The 22035-nt window shown below is 49.0% G+C and overlaps 1 protein-coding gene across 2 annotated transcripts in view; it reads right to left on the reverse strand.

Annotated features, from left to right (window-relative positions):
* Nucleotides 1-1717: 1717 nt before the first annotated feature.
* Nucleotides 1718-22035, reverse strand: part of EIF4E2 (eukaryotic translation initiation factor 4E family member 2) — a 20616-nt gene continuing 298 nt past the window's right edge. The window contains exons 2-8 of one of the 2 annotated variants that reach the window (XM_006017097.3): nt 21273-21387; nt 19589-19723; nt 16545-16649; nt 14214-14366; nt 13989-14125; nt 5815-5893; nt 1718-2211 (exon numbers count right to left, since the gene is read on the reverse strand). In XM_006017097.3, the coding sequence (XP_006017159.1) occupies nt 5848-5893; nt 13989-14125; nt 14214-14366; nt 16545-16649; nt 19589-19723; nt 21273-21387 (691 nt within the window). In that variant the 3' untranslated portion in view covers nt 1718-2211; nt 5815-5847. The remainder of the gene's footprint in view (nt 2212-5814; nt 5894-13988; nt 14126-14213; nt 14367-16544; nt 16650-19588; nt 19724-21272; nt 21388-22035) is intronic. The other variant, XM_006017098.3, reaches the window with a different exon arrangement.

Here is a 22035-nt window from a genome sequence, read left to right on the forward strand (position 1 = left end):
GGTCTGGGTACTGCAGAGGGCGTCCGTGGACCACAGCTGCAACTCGGGTACAAGCAGCACCCGCCTGCAGTCTTTCAGTCAAGCCTAACTATTGTCTAAGAGAAGGTTGCCAACCCCTTGGGTCATTCCAAATGGGGTGTGAAATGGTAGTGCACAGATATGCATGCCCAATGCCAAGCTATCCAAGGCATTACACAAGCGTACCTGGAAGAATCTGGTACTATTCTAGTCGGTTGCATTTTGTAACGTTCTGTTACACGCACATGCTCTGTTCTGCAACACAGGCCCGTTCAGTCCTCCAGGCATCCCACAGTGCAGCACAACCCCTGCCCTCTAAGGGGCTGCTCCATCACTCAGGCTGAATGCTCTGGGGGTGTTCTAATCTACTCTTCCACACCTGTTGAGCCACTTGCTGCAGCGGCCAGCTGCACTCAGAGCAATAGGAGGGTGGCTTCTACTCGTTCTCTTGAACGCTTTCAGAGATTATAAACCCAGAGCATGGGACAAGGGCGAGTGTTCCCACCAGGGACAGCAAAACATCCTCAGAGTGTCCTCAAGGCTGGTTCCCGGTCACTTCAATTCCTGAATCTCTTTTTAAAGTTGAGGAGGTTGTACAGGTCTGCCTAGTCACCCAGCCAAGCCTAGCCCTTGTCCAAGACACAAGCACCACATGCTGCCCTTGCTCTCAAACAATGGGCCTCGTTCTGAGAAACGGCACTTGCTCAAAGCTGAGCAGCCACTGGCACTACCTCTGCTTGGACAGAGGGCACCCACTGCAGGCGCCCTGCTGACCTGCAACCACTTTGGAAAAATAAAACACACAAAGAAAGTTTGCAAAATCCCTGAGGAGGCGGAAAAGGCCAGAGCTGGTAATGACAACCATTAGCATTGTCGTCAAACAACAGGGGGAATAATTAGCTCTCTTCCTTGCTGTGGAAACGCAGCTGCAGGTGTCTGAGCTCCCCAGACAAGACACACCACTGTTTGCCTTGCACTGGGGTAGCAGCCAGATCACTCCCACTCCCCAGCCCTGATCCCCAAGAGCTGCTTCTCAGGGCCAAATCCTGGCTGGGTCTTCCCCAGATGACAGCACACAACCACAGGTGCTGCAAGAGAGCTCCCCTACTTCCTTCACCATTTAAATGCTAACATCCATACACTTGACCTTTTCATTGATCAATCCACCGCCCTGCAGAGCTGCTGTTATCCCAGGAAGGGAACTGGAGCCAAGATAATTATGGCTTTTTAGGCCCCTCCTTCCCCCGGCTTGAGAGGAACACTGACTATAAGCCTCCATCTAACCATGGCACAGACAGGCCGGCAGGCAGTCGTGCGAGGCACTAGCAGTCACAGGGGATCAAACAGGCAGGCAGGGAGAGAATACCACTCCCATTTTTCATAAACACATCATGCAAACAAGCCCGACCTGGGGCCAAACTCAGTCTGACCACAAACAAATGCTGCGGAGTCGCATCAAGGCCACGTTAGGCTCCACAGCTATTAGATGAGTCAGGACCACAAAGCAGGACCAGTGATGTTTGATGTCAGGTTCCCTTGCCACTGGGCAACTCAAACTGATGAGAGAAGGGTGGAGGATTTCACTGTCTTGGAGGCCTGTGGGGTCCTGGTTCATGGAGGTCAGGAAGGGGCTCCAAGCAAGAAAAATCACCCTTTTGCTTGTTTTTAAATGAACCAAAGGAAACGACAGACTGAAAGAAACAAAGAGACCCAATAATTTATTGGCAGAGCTGGAAGGGGGCACTTGCAAACCAACAGGCTGGCTCTCAACTAGGACACTTCTCCCAGCTGCAGAGATGTTCTTAATACTGGTATCCCACAGCAGAAGGCTCTGGCATGAGTGTGAGATTGCAACATCCTAGGTGCAGTGTACAGAGAGGAAGAAGAAAGTGCTGAAGGAGGCGCCTTGGTGGCACGCTGCTAAGGGAAAGGTTGGCCTCCCGCCCCCGCACCAAAGAGAGTTTGTGTGACAAGGTCAGCCTGGTGTCAGTCACCGATGCTCAGGGCGTTGAGTGGGATCCTTCCCCAGAGAGGAGAGCGAAGAGGGACCTGGTCAATCCAGGCTGCAAGTCCCTTCAGAGACCGGAGGGCATGGATGAGACCTCTCCTTGGTTTCCAAGGTGGTGAGGAGTCCAGTGCCAACCTTGCTGTTCTCACAATGTGATTTTTGTATTTCGAAAGCTTGAATTATCCCTGGAAGACAGAGAGGGAGAGAACAGGAGATTAGCATCATATGAGCAAGGACTTGGCTTCCAGGACAAGTCTCATGTGTTCCATGATGCAGACTGGAAATGGGTGGGTTTTTAGTAGCTGCGCTTGCTCTCAAATCAGACCAGCTAACTGCTAAGCAAATCCACATTCTAGTCAGTGCTCCCACTCAAACCCCAGATGCTACTAGTCACCGGTGCACTTAGATGGAAGAGGAGAAGATCCTGGGTTCCTCCTTATCTGTTAGGAAGGTTCAAGGATGATAGTAGCTGTCAGCCATGGGCTCATTTGCCATCTCAAAACTTCCCAGTAGATTTCAGGATAAGAGCAAGCGCCTCTCGTACAGGGCCTCATCTATTCGGTTCTCAAGCAAACAACAGCTACTTTGTTTGGCAGCTGAGCTCATAGCTCTAATCTCAATGGCAGTCTGACCTCTCTTGATTTTATCCCCGATACAGGGAGCTCTTTGTAAGAGACACTATCAAGAAGTTCAGATTTTACCAACCTCAAGAACTCCATGACCTGGAAGGGAAACTCCTAGAGCTGATACTGCAGCCCTCATTCACGTGAGCAGGGCACCAATAAAAGGGGACTGCGGAACAAGAGCACATGTGTATCTATTAGGGGTGCACCAATGAAGACTTTCTGGTCCAATACTGATGGCCGATTATTAACGAGCCATACTGGCTAATACCGACTCGATTGCCGATACGCAAGCCCAGCAGCTTGGAGAGCAGCATCCAGCTGGTAAGTCGGTTGAGGGGGAAGGGGCGGGAAGTGGAGGAGGGAAGGGCATGGGAGTGCAGACTGAGGCCCCTGCAGTGATGGAGGGAGTGGGGCTGAGGCTGGGGCAGGCGTTGTGCAGCTGGGGCACGGCAAGGTGTAGGACAGAGCCACAAGTGGCTTGTCCAGGGGGCAGCTCCCACTGCTATGCACTCCCCCTGGGGAGGCATGGGGGACATATGCCCCCAAATCTGTGCATGGGGCAGAAGCAGGCTGCCCACTACAGGCTGAGGCAGTACTAGGCTCTCCCTGGCAGGGTGCTCGGGCCAGGGCTGCGGCACTGGGAGGAGATGGTTTGGGGGTGGCTATGGCAAATTTTGGGGTGGCTGCAGCCCACTCTGTAGCCCCCGCTCCCAGCACTGCTGTTACCCGCCCCAGCCCAACCCCCCACTGGGAAGAGCCTGGCACTGCTCCCAGCCCTGAGCGCAGTGGCAGCCCCCTTCCCCGCACACAAATCCAGGGGGCATGCACCCCCCATGCCTCCCTCATGGATGTGTGCAGTGGTGGGAGCCTCCCACCCTGCCCCCCACACCTCCTGGATGAGCCGCTCGCAGCTGTCCTACACCCCACCTGTGCAGCGCTTGCCTCTGCCCCAGCCCCACTCCCTCCCTCTCTGCAGGGGCCTCAATCTGCCCCCACCCCTTTCCCCCAAGAGACTTACCGTCTGGACGCAGCTGTCCAAGCTTCTGGGCTGCACTCCTGGCCGCACACATGCACGCAGCATTTATTGGTGACACTACTGGCCACATTAGCCAAAAAAGCCAACTGCCGATAATGTCAATTCTTTTTTCATTGATGCTGATACAATATGGACTGATGTATTGGTGCACCTCTAGTACTTATTCTTTCAACACATGACCTGTCACTAAAAGCTCAGGTCTCTGACAGCCATAGGGCCTGGGCTTTCTGCTCACCCTACAAAAGCGTGACACTGGGCCCTACAGGAATGAACAAGCTGGGTTGGGGGACTCTACAAGGTTAGATCAAGCACACGTCCCAGCAGGTCAGCACAGCTAGCTGAAGCCATGCTACAGAATAGAGGCAGGCAGTAAGAAGTGGAGATTACTGAAGGACTGCGAAATGCTTCTTAAACCTCTGGGCTAGCTCTGTGCTCTGCTGAAGTGCTGTGTGGACCCTGGACAGCCGGCAGGGCAGTCTGGCCTTTCTTGGGGGGATTTGACAGTAGTCTTTTTCAAGTCTATTGTATGCTGGACACCCTTCTGCTATCTGGGGTGTTAAATGCATTATCCTGCTATAAGACACATGCTTGGAGGTCACCCTCAGAAAGGCTGTGCTAAGCACCATAGTCCTGTGCTCCCTGACACCAGAGCTGGGCAGCCCTGCTAGTTGGGGGCACGGTTCTAAACTCACTAGTGCAACCCAGGTATCTGACGGCAGCTGCCTGATGCCTCATCTCCCAGCACTGTTCTCTCGCCCACGCCAAGCCTACAGATGGCAAAAGAGTTCACCTTGAAGAGCAGGTTCCTACAGGTCTCTAATTAGCGATTAGCTGTTGCCTAGCAGGGGGAATCCTGACTTTCTCTCTTCATTCCCCATTACCATGAAGTCCCCAGTGCCTATTTCTCAGTTACCCAGGCTCTCTCTGCTCCTGTCACTGCTTGCTCTGCTCAATGTGGGTAACAAAGGCAATTAAGACAGTTGAGTCAATATTACCAGCATATTCAAATGTGCTTTGCACATCTACCATCTTCTATCGGTAAATCACCAACGGTGCTGTTATTTTATTCTAGAAGGTCATGGGAAGGTCTTCTAATAATACAAACAGCACTGAGTACCGTGTTTAGTGTTTCATAAACATCTCGTTAATCCTCCCACAAAGCCAATCCTGTGAGGTAGGCAAGAAAAATTTCTTTGTTTCTTCCACAATCACCGAGTGAGTTTATCCAATGCATTTCTGCTGGATGGTAAGGTGGGAAGTGGTGGCAGCTGGGGGGTTACCAACTAAGCTTGGAAGGTAGCTTTGCATGTACAGCTTTATGGTATTTGGGACATTGCAACACATCCCCCTTGGGCAAGTTACTGTGCACTGATGTGTAGCAACCAGAGTGATTACTCAGCAGCAATCCAGCTCATCTACAGCGTCATGACAACAGAACGAGCCTCAAGTTCACTTAAAGGAAGGTGCCTGCCATCACAAAAGTGGACAGTAAGGGACTGAAGATGCTCTTGGTCATGAGATTCACCTCTGTGCTGAACCTGACTACCCTACTTATCTGCACATGGTTGCCATTAACAGAGGAACCTGTGGAGCCTCATCCTGTTACCCACAGTTTGTGCTATTTTTAAAACAGAGCAATTCCTGCATGATCTTCCCAGACAAGCTTTCATAGGTGGTCCAATTTATTCTGCCATGCTTGGCAGCGAGAGCAAAGGCATGCATGCCAAGCTCAAAGCGCCTTTACCAGTGGGCAAATGTATGTACCAGTGTCTGATTCCAGCTCTAAACAGCCAACCCCTGTGCAGTACAAACAAGCTGAGGCCATACCTCTCAGCCTCCTGGGCCTGGGCCTGGGATGTAGCTGCCTTGCAGACACAGGACACATCATCAAAACAGCAGCCAGCATCCCGGCAGGTAATGCAAAGTAAAGAGACACAACACTTCATGGTGAGAATGTTAGTGCTTTTGGATTCAAAGATCACTTTTGATCTTAACTTAGCCAATAGCAAAACGGGACGGATCACAGGCCCACAATGCAAGCCTGTGTTGGGGTCAGAGTTGGAGGACCATCCCTGTGGCGGAGAGGTATGCCATACAGTCGCGTAAGAAGAAAGATGAGGCCCTACCCTGGGTGTGACAGAGAGAAGGGGAGCCTTCAATCAGCGGCCACTGCTGTTCACCAGGCCATGAAACTCCTCCCAGGCCCTGGCAAGCCAGAGGGAAAAAAAACAGCACTTGAGATCAAAGGCTTCTTAACTTTAATGAGAGCAGAGACATTCAATGGCGTTTTGAAAAGCACTCGTTGGGGAGCAAGGCAATATTCTCAGACAGCCTTAGTGGACAGAAGCATCCTTAAAATCCAGCCAAGCCTCTGACAGCGTGAGCAGCTTTGAACTCCAGCACTGCCAGGGCACTTCCTCATTGGTTGGCGGTGATCAAACCGTGTTAATACCCAGAGACAAGGCGATGACCTCCTTCCTTTTTTAAAACTGAATTTCTATTTCCCATAGCTAATAAAATAACCCAGGCTAGAGGACTGTCACAGTCCTTGGCTGCTTAAACTACACTAGCTTCTGGGCTCCTGCTTCAGCACATACCTAGATATGTGAACCCCCTGAAATGCATTTATTTTTATGCCATATGGCTTCATTATTACCCCATTCTCTAACCAGGCTTCAGAATCCAATTATTATTAGACAGTCTCATTTTCTAGCATAAACCTGCATTGTTAATGACAACCACAATAGATGCGCTACAGCTATTTGAAACGAAAGTGCTTTCAGATAAGTCACAGGGACAGGCCTAACGTTCCATTCCCTGGTGGAGGATGTGCTCCTGATGGACAAAGCTAGTAGACTGAGAAATTGCTGTCTGTTATACAAGGACAGCATACCGAGAGCTCTCTCCGGGAAACAACGCTGAGGTTAATACAACCATGACTAGTATCTTCTGGAATCAGATACATCAAAGGGCTTTGTAGCTCTCAGGGCTCCTGAATACAGCATGTGGGGCTGCAGTTCATGCCAAGCCATTTAACGTAACCTAAGCAATCCCAGAGGCACCAGGAGATTAGAGACAAACCAGCTCAGTGTCAAATCTGATTCTACCCAATAGGTACTTATTTCCAGACCTGAAGCTCATTATTTTGCAATGGGCTTTAAGACAACCCACTGCCAGCATGGCAAGGAAGAGTCCGGAAGGACATTCCACACTGCCACTGTGCTCTGGATCTTCCGTGCCTCCAAGCTAGGCCGTACGCTGCATGCTCTGCCATTTTCTGGCCAGCCTTGCAGAGGGAGCCCAGGAGAGTGGAAATGTATAACGCCAGGACTGAGAACTTGGATCTAAATACATGCTCTTCCTTTTGAAGAGTGAGGAGGGCTAGATTTCCCCTCCACAGGTGACCTGCACTAAAGACCAAAGGCCTCCATACCTCTCAGTAAGGAACAAGAACCCCCCTCAATGCACCTCAGTCCTGCAGGGATGGCCCTTCCAGGGAGAAAACACAGGAACTCAGCCCTCGGCCTGTGTGGCCTGCCAAAGGGACCTGTTAATACCCACTGAAATGCTGTGCTGCCAAGAGTTGGCTTCTTTCCCATCAGTTCTTCTCTCGTCTCCCAGAATGTCCTTCACCAGGATGGACAAGTGATGAACAGTCAGCCCACAGCACCCCTTCAGAGACAACACCCACTGGTCAGGGCTAGGCAGCAGCCCCGTGCCAGCCCTTTGCTCTGATGGAACTAATGGAACGAGAGGGGGAACGCTGCAAAGGTAGTGGGGCAGCACAGGTGCAGGGCAGGGGCTGCTGTTTGGTTTGGTTTGTGTACCAGCCTCTCCCATGACTGGCTAGGGTTCAGAGCAATGTTAGGTCAAAGGCAAATGAGGGGGATCATGGGAGGGGACCTCACTGTGGCTTCTAGCAGGTATTTCTCCAGAGGAGTTTCACAACACCAGTTTGGCCAGCGTGGCAGGTTCTGCTTGGGGAACAGTCCAAAAACAGAAGAGCCAGGCTAGAAGCTCACTGCCAGGAAACAGCACAGAGACAAGTTATAACAGGAAAAATCCCTACCCCACTTCTGCATCCCATGACTTCTCTACCTCCAAGCATGGCCTACACGCAAGGTCTCCCCTCTTTGCATACACCTGGCTGGTACCAACAATCAGGACTACAAGGCCAGGAAACCATGCAGAGAAAGGGATCTTCAGAGCCCTGGATAGGGTTGAAAGCACCCTAAGCTGCAAAACACATGGAGGCTGGAATAAGAAGGACAACAAAATGGAGCCCTTCTGACCAGGTGCATCTGCTTCTGACCGCCTATGCAGTCTCCCTCTTCTGGTCCTTGCCTCCTCTCCCCTTCGCTCCCCTCATCTGCTGCACAGGGCCTGAACTTCTCCACTGCAGGCTGTCCCCAGCTCTTCTCTGGTTAATGTTGCTGCCTTTGTGTCTTTCTCCCCTACTTTACCACCTCCAGTGCTTCCTTGGTCTCCTTTCCTGATAGCACCAGTTATTCCTGGACAGATTTATTTCTGATATGAACCCAGCGCCCACCTTCTCCAGTTAGGATCACCCTGGCTGCTGTACCTATGCTGTGCTCCGACTGCCAAGTCCCATTCCTAACCTGGGAGCAAAAGTCCTTCATAGTGCAGGAAATCTAGAACACAAAGCCTCACACATGATACAGGAATAAGGGAAATCAGAAACCTCTGCTGCCTTGCCTGAGAAGGCCACTCCTGTTACTGTGTTCCCCAATGCCCCAGTACAGCTCTGGGTCAGCAGACGTAGGCACTTTTCAGAGCCCTGCAACCACAGCAGCTGAGCACCACACATAGATGGGGTGGGGGATTATTTCTATTTAACAGATGGGGAAACTGAAGCATTGGTGACTAAGTGGGCTCCATCATGGGCCACGCTCGTGGAAGCACTTGGACTTGGGTGGTGCCTCCACTTCTGCCATGAGGCCTGGGGAGAAGAACTGCAGTGAGAAGCCAGCAGAAGACTCCATTGACAGAAGCGGCTGCAGAGGCTGCCAGAACCAGGTCGAAGGCCTCCGAGACCCTCCTGCAACTCTGACTGTCCCAGCCCTCCCTCTTCTTCCATTTCAAGCTAGTATCTCTCAGCCCTTCCCATCTTGCTGATCCTAACCCAACCTACCCTAAAAAGATATGCAAACTAATATGTCTTCTTCTGCCATCAGCATTCACTGTGCATTCTGCCATTCCTTCCACCTGGTGGGTTTTGTCTCCGTAGTCTTGTTCCTGCTCTTGGCACAGGGACCATCTATGACACTGTGTGTGGACAGCTCCCAGAAGAATGGAGCTCCATCCTTGGCTGGCCCTACCATAACAACAGACTTGCTCGAAGTCATCTAGGAAGTGATCCCAGATCCTTCCAACCTCTCCTTCCTTTTGCTTAAAAAAAAAAAAAAAAAAACAAGAACAAAACCTTTTCAGATCTCTGGTAGCACCTAGAAACATCTAGGTACAGTGTTCCAGAAGGCAGTAGTCACCTTTTGACCTTAACATTTGAGCTGCATTCCCCAAGAAGAAATACGGAATAAATGCGTTTTACTTTTAGCCCCTTTACAGTGAAGGAACAAGCCCCCAAGATACCGAGCCTTACAGATTCACCAACACCCCCATATGTCATTGTCCAAATAAACTTGAAGAGGCATCACCCCCTTTTCAAAGCTCTGGGCCAGAAGAGTGCTCTTTAAAACCTGGATGTCTACTAGGGGCAGGGCCAGAACTGGAAGAGGAATCCCCCAGCTATCCTGAGTCACTATTTCCAGGGACCTGAAAAAAGGTGGACAGCCCTCAGCTCTGGCACTTCCCTGAGCTCCATTACACTGTCTGCCTAGTCTTAGACCTAGAAGCAAGCAGTGAACAATCCACATTCAAGTCACTCCTCCCAACATGAGGGACAACTCGTCATACTGGAGGTGTGCCACAGTAAAGGGAGGACTTCTCTGCATTCACACAGCTCTCCCCCCCTTCAAGTATCTAATTTTGTAACGATACAAAATGTAATTAAGGATAAAAGGTGGTGGGGTGAAGCCACATGCAGCTCAAAGCCAAGCAGAGGGCTGTAGGAGTGACTGCAACCTTCAAAAACGTTGCTTCCCAGTTTGCAAGGAGTTACAATGGACGGAAGACCAGGGGTCCCAGTGAGTCATGCGAACCGTTGAGCCAGCAGCAAAGACTTTTCTCCCCAGATTAAGCCATTAGCCAACCATCTTCCTTCCCATTAGGAACAGGGTGACTCTTCAGACTTCACTGCCATACAGCACTACCCTCATAGGGATGTCGCTTCTCATCAGTCTTTGGCGTCTGAATAGCTGTTGTCCCCTTCCCTTGTCCTGGGAGAGCTCCGTGTAACCCCTAATCATTCCTCTGTACTGCATAACTCCCTCTTCCTTTCTGTAGCATATCTACTTGCTCCCTGGCCAAAGGAAGGTCTGAGGTTATTGTCAGCAAGTGCCTGCAGTGAAACAGCCCTAATGCCAGCACTGTTAAGATCAGCCATTCTTTTAATTCACTCTCATAGTCCCATTAGTTATCAGCAGTCCCTGAGAGGAAGGGATAGTTTTATACTCTGTTCAGCTCCCACTCCAGCGGGCACTTTCAAGCACAGTTTTGTTCTCAGAAAAGCAGCTTTGCTTTAAAGCTGACAGGATGATCCATAAAGTCACTCAGCAACCAAAATACTGCCAGTCCAGAGAGCTCAGCAGAAGCCCATGTGCTGCCACTCAAGGAATACATCTGTCTCCCACAAAGAGAGCATAATTCTTGACTTACCCTTAGCTGCTGACAGAAGCTGTTGATGGAAGACAAACCCCCATGCCCCAGACACAAACCAGAAGCAGGAAAGAAGGATGAGGTGCGAAACACTGCTAGTGAAGGAAACCCTTCCTGTAGGGCACCTTGGCATAACAGGAGCTTTCTAGTTAGAAGCACAGCGTTTCCCTACGTGTTCACAGCATGGAAATTGTAGTGCTCTAGAAAACCCTTAACCGAAAGAAATGTATTAGGCAGTGTGGGAGCGGGGGAGTAAGACTTCTCCTCAGCCACACAACTAGACCTCTCTGAAACCTCCTAGGTGCCCAGTACTGCCAGATGAAGGGTATTAACTGCCTTCTGGACTTTGTCAGCTTTCCGGGACCATTTTTCTAGCAAGACTGGAGATGGATACAAGACTAGAGTAAGCTGCCTGCTTCCGGGGGCTTAGACAGTTTGTCAATACTGCACACGAGGAAAGAGGAACTCAGGAAACCCATTCTGAAGGGTCTGCTTATGTGGCTAAACGTGCAAACCCGCTGCTGCCAAGAGGAAGGACTGAAGGCAGGGCAGCCTCAGGGAAAGTCTAATGAACAAGTTCCTTTTCAAACACAGCTTCACTGTATTGAGCCTGTCAGCAAGGAGCTCACAACCTCACCAACGCAGGGCCCAGAAAAGCAGGTTTCAGAAGAATAAATGTAATGGCTCAGGAGTGATAGCCAAGTCTTGCGCCAGATCCCAGAGCAGAGCACACACTGGAGAGATCCTGGAAAACCAGTTCTCTAAACAAAGCTTCAGATTTTAAGCAGTACCGACTAAGCATGCTCCCTCCCTCCAAGCACCATTGCTGCTAATCAAATTCTGTATGCAAGCAGCCCAGAGACATTAAAACATTGCAAGCCACCCAGAAAGGAAATACCAAGCAAGCCCCCAACACAGCTGCTTCATTGGAGCCTTTCGTAAAGCAGAGCCACAGAGTGTGAATGCAACGCACTGGCTAGGAAGCCTGCCAGAGTCCTAAATCAAGTGGTGCATGTGCGACAGGAGTTCACCTGACAACAGACAGCATGTCAAGAGGATTTGATGGATAGGAAGGGGAAAGGGGGAGCCTTCCTGGAGGAGATAGACACACAAGAAATCCTGCCCTAGCGAGAGGAGCCTGCTAACATGATTCAGCCTGCACATGCGGTCAGACTGCAGCAAGTGCTGTCGTTCCCTGCCGTCGTCAGGGCCTCAGTGGCTGTGCCCAATCCAGTTTACAGCCATAGCTACAGCCACAAAGAGCTGCTTGCAACTACTATGTGCAAATGCAGGTGATATGAGAGAGAGAGAGAGAGAACGAACAGTTCAGTTGCTGCTCCCAGTTGCTGCTCCGTTACCTTGATTCAAGTGCAGGGTGATGACTCTGATAAGTAGGTTCCCTCTGCGTTTGCACAGGTGGAACAGATCAGAATCTACCCAGCAGATGCAGTGCCATTAAGGGAATGTTGGGATGGAGTACAGGCTAGCTCTGCCTTAGGAGGGGCTGCAAGCCCGCTGTCAGTATGCCCAAGTGCAGAAGAATAAGCAGGAAATAAGCCAACTAACCCCATTCAAGACCTGCTCTCAGCTGCTAGACTGAATCCCAATCTTAATGGGAATCTGCTCCCCAAACACCTGCTATGCCCAGACAATGACATCCTGGATTTCACATCAGCAAAAGAAAATGAAACAGCAACAGCCCAAGAGCGGAGGCCAGCAAGGAAGGGATGGAAGGAACTGAATAAATTTGGAAAGATCACATGAGCAGGCTGGAGGCAGTGCAATACATGGCTTCCCTCAAAAGTGTGAATCCCTACACAGGAAGGAGCCACGCTGTGTTCCTGCAGAAGTAGGGGAGGATGTCATGCAGAGGATGTATCTCAACTTTCCATGGTAAAACCTCTCTGCCTAACCCAGACAGCAGAGGTGCTCCCAGCCCCCCATGGCTGGAATGCTGGCTCAGGGCAAGGGCTCTCTTTGCCAAGGCTAGGGAGAGAAGAGAAGACAAATGAGGATGTTAAACCCAGAGATGCCGATTCCTCTCACTGCAAGGAGCCCACAGCCTTAGCATGCAGGCTGCATTGTCTCTGAAAAGTACTACAGAAACTGAATAGCCACCTGCAGGTCTGCAGAAGCCCTGTACAATCCTGTAATCAAGACAGATGTGGCAGAAGCAATGCCCTCTATTGACAATTAGTGGAAGCAGGTGGGAGAAGTAGCGCCACTGTCCAGCAACAGGGACATGTACTCCTCAGAGTCCAGCAAGAAGATCCAACAATCATTTCAGTGGGAGCCTTTGGAAACAGAAGTCAGGAACAGAGTCCATTTAAGAAGAATAATGAGCCTGCCCTCCCATTCACAAGCAGCCATCTGAGAAGGCCACAGGTGGGGTCCAGAAGCTCTTTGGGGTTCCTATCAGAAACGGGATTTGACTAGCTAACCCTGAGTCTAAACCTGCAGCGATTGTGACAGGCACTTTTCACTAAACATTAGACTGATCATCCTACACTGTGACATAGCCTGAGCAGCCATGTGGGACAGAGGGCTTACCAAGGATTCAGCAAGTTTTAGCTATGGAAAGAGGCTCTGCCTAGGAAATCTTGATGGGTACTTGGCCTGTGGTGGTTCCAGGCTGGATTCAAAAGCCCGAGTTCTAATGCCAGGAATTCCTGTCCTTATTATTAATTTGTTCAATTGCTTTTTTGCATATGTAACACTTCAAAGTGCCCTTAACCCGACCCACGTGACTGAATCTGTGTTCTGGCTTCTAATGCACTTAACAGAAAAAGGGTCTGTGTTATTCACTTCCATCTAATACCCCTATATGCAATGATTCTGTCACTTTGCGGGAAATAAACATCACCGTGAATAGCCTGGCATGGCAAACTGTAATGGGCTTATTTAAAAATACAGCTGTCCTCTCTGTGTACCATGAGCCTCTAGTCTTGTTAAAGAGCCTCTGTCACTAGGGGCCGGGAGGATTTAATATACAGCATTTATTATGATTAGAAATCATTTGTACAGCACTGTAAATTCACACGGCGCTTTCCCAGGAACATTTATAAGTCTAATGGCCCAATAAATCCCAGTTAGCTTCCGTATTTTATTTTGCAGAAACTCTACTCATTCAAATAATCTGTTCCCCACTGCAATTTTGTCTCTGAACAGATAAAACCATGTTCCCCCATTGTAGAGCCCAGTTCCCAGATGAAGGAGACGGTAGGTTGTTAGTGAAGACCAGGACTGCATGTGATAGAAAACCAAGATGTTTTTACTGTTGAAAAGCAAATATCCCCAACAGCAGCAGGGCAATATCACAGGCTTTTGACTTTTAAAGTGACCTGGCACAAGAGCTGCTGTTTGTATCTGCTGACAGTCAAAACAGTCCCAAAGCACTGGTACACAAACAACACACGTGACCACTCCTTTGTACCCCTGCACCTTGCGTTAAGCCGCCAAATGTATGGGTAACCAGCACCGCTCCCTCCCAAACTGCGGCACGTACTTGATGCTGTCGGTGTGTGTCTTGTATTCCATGATGGTGTTGGGAGGTAGATTAAGCACTCGCCGCAGCGTGTCACGTATCCGGGCTGTGGTTGCCTGGTCGCTGGCCGTCTTGTTCCATATTGAGATAATGTCCTCCTGGAGCACAAGGATTGGAGGGGTTAGCAGAGGGCAGCATGTGTAAACCAGCCAGCAGGCACACCTGACAGTCCGCCGAGCAGCTTACCTGGAACCGGACAGAGACGACTGCCCCGCAGATCTCTTCCCCCACCATAAATTGTTCTCCCAGCATGGCCAGAATGAGATTCTCCCAGCATCGTGATGCTAAGCCCTTCCTCAGACGGATAATCCATTTTCCACCATTTTTGTTGGCATCGTCCTGGGAAGAGGGATGAGAAATTGATTTGTTTCCTCGCAGTAATTTTTTCTGCTTTCCATTAAAGGACATCTTTGGGTGGGAGCAGATATTGATCAGATGGGGTATGAGTGACAGAACCAAGGTATTTTCAAGATAAAACATTACAAAACCTACCTCACGCCTAGTGCACGACATGGATATTTTGAACCCAGGCAGAATGGGAGATGCCAACTCACTGCTTTCCAGAGATTCTCTTCCTACTCATTATGTCCTATTCATTATGTACTTGTGCTTTAGAGTTTAACTGACAAAAAGAGACCACACTACTGGCTGTGCATAGAACTAGAAGACAGGAACTCCTGTATTCCACCACCAGCTCTGACACCAATTGCCTTTCTGGCCTAAAACGAGCCAGTCCCACCCTGGAGTTGAGTTTTCCCATCAGGGAAATGAGGACACTACTTCTTCCCCTGGCTGGGATGTTGAGGGAGGGAGCACTTGTAAAGTGCTTCTGAAAACCTAACGGCAATTTGGAGAAATAGCTTGGTCTCTGCAAGTCACTGACAGATATGTTAAAGTTCAAGCTCCTTCCACTTGACCACCATGCTCGGAGTGAATCAAAGCCCCATTGCTTGGACCACCACAAATGGAAGCTGAAGATTTTAGGGCAGAATGTGTCAGGGAGAGCCCCATGCAAGAACAATCCAAATCAGCACAACTGCCAGGAATGCAGCAAATTACTGACAGGAGCAAACTGCTTTCTGATTAAGTGCTCTATTCTCCTACTTGCGAGCATCCCCCCTTTAGAAATGAGCTGTCTCGGATTCAATCCTTAACAGGCATTTAGTTTAACCCATTCAAGGCCACTTTACAAGGAGTGAGCGGGGAAATCAGGGAGTAAAACAAAGAGTAGTAGATATGATCACTAGATAATCAGCACTTGCTCAAGTAAGGTCAGGGCCACAATAAGGACAGGAAGTGGGATAAAATAACCCCTGCTATTTTGCTCCTGTGGGAATTTGTTTTTTCCCTCCAGCGATAAACAAATCTTTATTTAGTCATTTGTCTAATTTTTCTTTGCTGGCTGAAAGAGAGTAAAGCTCAGTAAAAAAAACCCAAACCCAGTAGTGTTACTACTGAAGCTTCTGATATCTGGTGGAGAAAGGCAGAAAAGGACTGGGGATGATGAGACCAATGCAGAGGGGTGTATGTGGGGAACTGGCACTTCCACAGGATGGGAGGGAAGCCACAAGGAGGGAAGCCACTAGGAAATGGGGGAGAGGCCTAGAAAACAAGTGGGGAAAAGAAGGCAAAAGTGAAGGGAGTATCAGAAATTAAAGAACAGCTATTTTAAGATGCATAAGAGAAAATGCTTTTTAAAACTCCAGATACCGTTAACCTGGGGAGTTTTGGCTGCATCATGTTACCAAAGGCAGGAGCTCATTAGAAGCTCAAAGGGGGTTAGACATCTTATATAAATAGCATTCGCAAGAATGCAAGCTATAAGCCCCCGTTGTGAACGAACTGCCAGCTGAGTTCAGAAATAAATTCTTCTGGATGAAGCAGTGTAATTAGGCACTTGAGAGCAAGACATAAAATTCTTATACTGCAAGCAGTGGTGGTCATTGCTGGAAACGAGCCAGCAAGCTGGGGGGAAAATTGATCCAGGCTGTTTCCACACAGCTCCACAATAAGAATTCAGTTTGCTTCTGTATGTAATTCTAAGGAAGAGAGGGAGATGGGGATATAGATCAAAGCCTTCGCACAACCATTTACTCTCTGTGCCTGCACTTTTACCCCTACTTGCTTCTTCTACACAAGGAGATTTGGACTGTGGAATACACTTATAGTGGCACAGGGTTCAAGAAACCCCCACACTGATGTCAATGGAATCGGATCCAACAAAAGGTGAATGTGTTACAGTGGCCAGGTGCTTTGAGTCTCCAGAACCCACGTTCTCAGATGGGAGGCAGCCAATGAGAGGCAGTTCTCAGTTTCCTGATGACAGGCAGCTAGTTGTGCTCCTGTACACCCCTCTGTATGCAGGGCAACATCAGTAGCTGCTACATGAAAGAGGACAGGGTGAAGTTAGACGCATGCAACTCAGAAAAAAAAATGTAGGGCAGGAGTCCTGCACTGCAAACACTATCCCTCTAGAACACAGAGGTAAATGAGCCATGGTCCAGGGCACCAACTCACCTCCCACATGGGCTTGATTCCCTCTTTGAAGAGATGGAAGTCGCTGTGGCCTGTCAGGTCCCCAGGACGTACCATGTGGCTGTAAAACCTCCAGAACTGCTCCACCTGTAATAGCACAGCCACAGCAATCAGCAACAAGCCAATGCTTTCTATGTCGCAAGATCAGGGCGCTCTCACCATCAGAAGGAGACTTGGGTTCTGCACCAGGCAAGCCTGGCTTGCAACTCCTTTCCCTCTGCTAAGTCAGGTCTACTCTGCCCCCTCTCCCTCTATACTGTACAGAGAAAGCTAAAATATTTGGAATGGGCCTAGGGGACTGATGGGGTTGGTACCAGAGTGACTCTAAGTACATGAAGCTGCCTGCCTGGCACTTATCAGCACATGGCTTGGTGTATCTGCTGTACTTACACACCATGTAATTCATGAAGGTGTAGGCAAGTCAAACTGCACTGGGGCCTCCATCAGATACTGTGAAAGTCCCACCCTACAGGACCGCAATTACCAGCCAGCAGTGAAACAGCTCAGCTCATCGGCAGGCTGCCACTGGGCTCAGAGACCACAGAACCACTTAATTAACCCTTGCTTTCCACACCAGGGGAGGCTTCAAGATTTCTCCTCACAGGAGAAGAGCAGATTGGGGGATTTGTAGGATCACAAACACTTTCTGATGTTGGTTTAGGATTTTAAACAACTTTGAAAAGTGATTGCTCAAGCAGTTGTTTAGGCAACTCTAAAATCAACCACTCTGTTTTAACCCCTTTCCCGGCTGGCTGCTACTGCAGCAATCTTTAAATTGGCTTTCATGCCAACGCTGAGTGATGTACACGCGTCTCTAATGCTTAAAAGGTTTTTGTCTTGTTTTTAAACGACAAGACATTTCAGACATTTCTTATCTATTGTGCTGCTCTAGACAAGAAAAAATATTTTTAAAATAAGGCCCTGTGAACTAGATCCTGCATTCACTGAATTCAATGGCAAAGCTCCCACTGATTTTGGTCAACCCTGTTGGGCCTGGCCTAGCCAAAGAACAAGTAACAAAACAGTTAACGTTTATATTTTGCAGTTTTAGTCAATAGCAAGATTAAAGATAAGCAAATGCTACCCTGACTACTAACACAAAACCTGTTGGGCCTGAACATCCATTTAGACCTTGGAATTGTTTTCAGACCATCTCTACTTATTACCTTTCAGAGAAAAAAAATCCTATTTAATAGCTGATCACTACAGCACAAGAAATCGGGTTGGAGGAAGGAGTCTGTCTTTGTTGTTTTACAGCTTATCATTAAAACACATTGTGGATACTAGATCTGTTACAATGTTTGCTACGCCCTCTAGCGGCCAGTATCTAGATAGCTGTCACGGGTTCAGAAATGATGTTTGATAAATTTCCCTAAAACCTAAGGTATTACTGGGATGTAAAAGGAACCTGTGACCCTAACATTAAGCAGTGAAATTAGTGTATTTTTTTAAACACAGCTCAAATGGTTTGATAGCTATTTGCCATGTGATCTCTCACACAACTCTCTGTGGTTCCCACACAGCTATACGAGCATGCAAGTAAATCGCACTTGTTGAAGCAAAAGATGCTGATGAATTCCAAGCCTCCAAATGATGACCATCATTCTTATGGAACCCTTCCCATTCCCACCAGCATTTGGGTCTGACCCAGCTGTCTGGACTAGCATGTCTGAAGGCTCAGCGTACCAAACGTAGGTAGAGGAACTGGGAGTTCCCTTAACTAAGCACATCCAGAGCTGTATGGAAGAGTTATTTTAATACTTCAAATATTCCAGCAGAGTTCAGAGGGGACAGGATTAACACTCTGGGAAAGTCACTCTATCTTAAAAAAAGGAATCAGCTTCTTTTACAGTCCTGATCACCATGGAGATCCTGAACCCAATCACCAACAAGGTCTGGTTTTATTTCTGTCACTGAAAGATCTAGAAGGAATTGTTCTGTGAGGGTCCCATGTTTCCTGGCTTTTCAATACCATTTCAGAGGGCAGCCTCATCCAACTTTATTTTTTAGCCCTCACCTCCACAAAAGCACAAGGAGGCAATGAGCCAGTCATGAGATCCAAGCCCACCAGCTTGTCACATGTATGATGGAAATGCCTGCATCAAGCACATCAGTTATAAAGCAAAAGAGATTCTGCACCCCCACCCCGAGAACAGAGGAGCTTTCTGTTTAAGATCCATGTCAGTGGGAGTGTAGACACAAAGCGAGCTGCAGATGTTCAACATTTCTAAACATGGGAAAGTCATTTCTTCCTTTACTTACCTGCTAAGTCTTGCAAACAAGTTGGCATGCACCTACCAGACTTACAGCTGACCGGAAATGCTTTGACTGGCCCTGACTTACAACTAAGGATTCTGCCATTAACGAAGACACTAACCCTTCAATGACAAGTAGCAGCACTCCATAGTCGTACCTTCTCCTGATCTTTTTTAATAACATCATCACATTTTAAGCCAAGGTTGTCAAATGTGTTGGGTGCTGTGGGCTGGATCCAGACTGCAGGGCTTCCCATGGGCCAGACAACCCGTGAGCAATGGTGCACTGTCTGAGCTGCTGGAGCTAGTTTTGGTGCTAGTTTTGTTGCTCATCTCTTCCCTTCCCTCCTGCCCTCTCCCTTGCTGCTAATCTTATTCGCCAGGAGCTACTAACCACCCACCACCCTCCATTTCAGCAGTGGGTAGGGGATGGAGGTGAAGTGTTAGTTTCCTAGATTGGGAAGCAGCAGAGATTAATGCTGACATGGTACCAAGCCCCTCAGGCCAAACCTGGCCTGCAGAGGTGGCTGGTCCAGCCTGTGTGAAGACCCACCTTCATGGGCTGGATTGGGCCTACCAACCATATGTTTGACACCACTGTTTTAGGCAGATTAGAATTCAGGTCTTGGGTCTTGGCAAACAAGCCACCCACCTTTCCATCTGATGGCAGAGATTCAGACACATGTCACTGCCTAGCACCACAGAGAAAAGTCACCCTGAGCGGTTGCACTGCGCTTAGACAATAACGCGCAACAATGGGGATGTACTCACGGAGGCAAAGGTGCCAATCTGTTTGATGTTCTGCTCGTAGCTCTGCGAGCTGGTGGGCCTCCCGGGCGTTCGTCTGGAGTACCAGAAAGTATAATTATACTGCAGTGGGTGCTCGGCCGGCCCTGGGACAACAGCCTGCAGAACAGAGAACCTCATTTATCCTCACAAATTACTCTGGAGAGGAGACCGAGAAAGCTATATGCATGGCATTAGAAAGGCACGTGGTCCTGCCACCACAGAGCGTAAAAGGAACAGTTTAGCCTCATTTTCCTAGAAAAATCCCATCCTGGTTAATAGCTTGACACAGATCATTACTTCAGCAGTGATCGGCTGTATTTCAAAGAGGATATTAGAAATCCAGAGTACTTTCGCTCTTCGAGCAGGAAGGGAAAGTGCTAAGGGGCAGCAGCCCCAGCCCCAGGAAGAATATCACCCGATAGCAACCCCTCAGGCAAATTTAGGAAGGGCGTTAATAAATTCTGGAGAGACTCCCTTTAACCCTGGGCTGCCAGGACAGTTGCAGCGGTCCAGGCTGTCACAGGCCATGGAATGCAAAACAAAGAAGAGAATGGGAGCTTCTCACAGAGTAGTCTATTCTTCTCTTTTGGGAAAAGAAAAAGCATCTAAAGTGAACTAAACCCCAAATCAAGTGAAACCCTCCACCACAATTCCAGTGGCAGGGTTCAGTCATTTAGCTTTCTCAGAGCACTGTCAGCACGCAGGCAGATAAAGACAGAGGGAGCGCCAGGAACATCCACTGCCTATATAAAAGGCTTCCAGCGTACATTAATGCAGTCGCCAAGAAACAGATGTTGCACTAGAATCACCAACCTGACAGAGGTTCCATCATGCAAGGGAGAAGGAAAAGGTCCAAGCTGATCATGCAAAGATGTTACACTAATTAGAGAGCAAGTTTTAATGAGTGCAAGATTAAAGGAGAGGAGGTGGTTTCCCAAACCTGACTGAACCATGTTGTATCTGCTTGTAATCACTCTTCAAGGACAGGCTAGTTAAACAACAGCACAAAACTTGATCTTCTAAACCAGCAGTTTTCAACCTCAACGCAGCCTTGTGTTAGACTCCAGGCCCCCTCTGAAAACACCGGTTCCTAAGCTCTCGCTCATTTTTTTTACTACAAAAACATACTAGAGCAATTATTTTTCGTCAAAGAGCTCACAAAGACCACAACAGAGCAGAAAGATTTTGAAACGCTGGGTTTCTGTTTGAAGCGTCTGGTTTTATCTTGCAAATAGCATCTAGGTGTTTGCACACTTAACAGTACTAGCATTGCACAGCGCTTCAGGGCACCCTTAAAAGGGCTGCACGGCACCCAGCATGCTACAGTACCCTGCTTGAGAACTGCCATTCGAAACCAAGAGCAAGCTCCCATCTGCAAATACTTCTTGAGATTTGCCTGAAGCAAGTCAAGCTTTGCTTTTTGTTTCCACAAGTTCAACTCGCTGGGTGAAGATTTCTAATTGCACCGGTGAACAGGGTACTTGAGCTCAGCTTATTATACTGTACGCTCATTAGCCTTAGTTTGTTAGTACCACACTGACAGAGCAGCAAGCAAAATAACAACATGCATCTTCCATACAGCAGAGCTACTGGACTGATCAAGCCCCGTCAAGTCCAGCACCTCCAACCGTGCCTTGACGACAGCAGTGGAGCGCACAGCACTCACCTTCCTCTTGGTGCTGCCCTGGGGCTTGTCTCGGTCGTTCTTTTCCTTCTCACCGTCTTTCTGTGTGCTGTTCTCTTCGTTCTGGTCATGGTCCCCACTGTCGTCATCTTTCAAACTGATGAACGTGAGGTGGGAGGAGAGAGAGCCTTAAGTTGCGCAGGAGCAAAAATGTGGCCACCCAACGCGCGCCCCATGACACAGAGAGAAGCTGGGAGCCCGACAGAGACTCGTGCAGGGAGGTGCGTTATGAGCCCCACACCCGTCACAGGTCCCGTGGCCGATACAACGCCCAGGCATCATTTGTTATCCAATACTTAGCTGTACCAATAATGGGTATGTTACCCCGTAGATTCCTATTTAAGACAAGGTCTATTACCCCGTAGATTATTATTTAAGATGAGGTATATGACCCCACTGATAACTATATGTAAGCTGAGGCGTGTTACCCCGTCGATTCCCATTTAAGCCCAAGCATCGGACGCAGGTGAGAAGTGCCACGTGCCGGGTCAGACTGTACGTCCCTCCCGCCCCGTCCCAAACCCCGGGACCCCTCGGCCAGCCTCCTCCGGGCTCTAAATCATCTCGCGAGGACGGGGCTCAGGCCCCGGGGACGGCAGGGCTGCTTTCCTGCCCCTCCGCTGCGCACACCTGCAGGCAGGGTTGCACGGGGCGGCGCCTTGGCCTCGCTCGCTCACCACCCCTCCTCCCCCCTGGTCCATTAGGTGTTAATTTGTCCCAAGCAGTGAGTGCAATCACCAAGGGG

The sequence above is a fragment of the Alligator sinensis genome, unplaced genomic scaffold, assembly GCF_000455745.1.
Source record: "Alligator sinensis unplaced genomic scaffold, ASM45574v1 scaffold301_2, whole genome shotgun sequence".
In the NCBI taxonomy this organism is placed as follows: domain Eukaryota; kingdom Metazoa; phylum Chordata; order Crocodylia; family Alligatoridae; genus Alligator; species Alligator sinensis.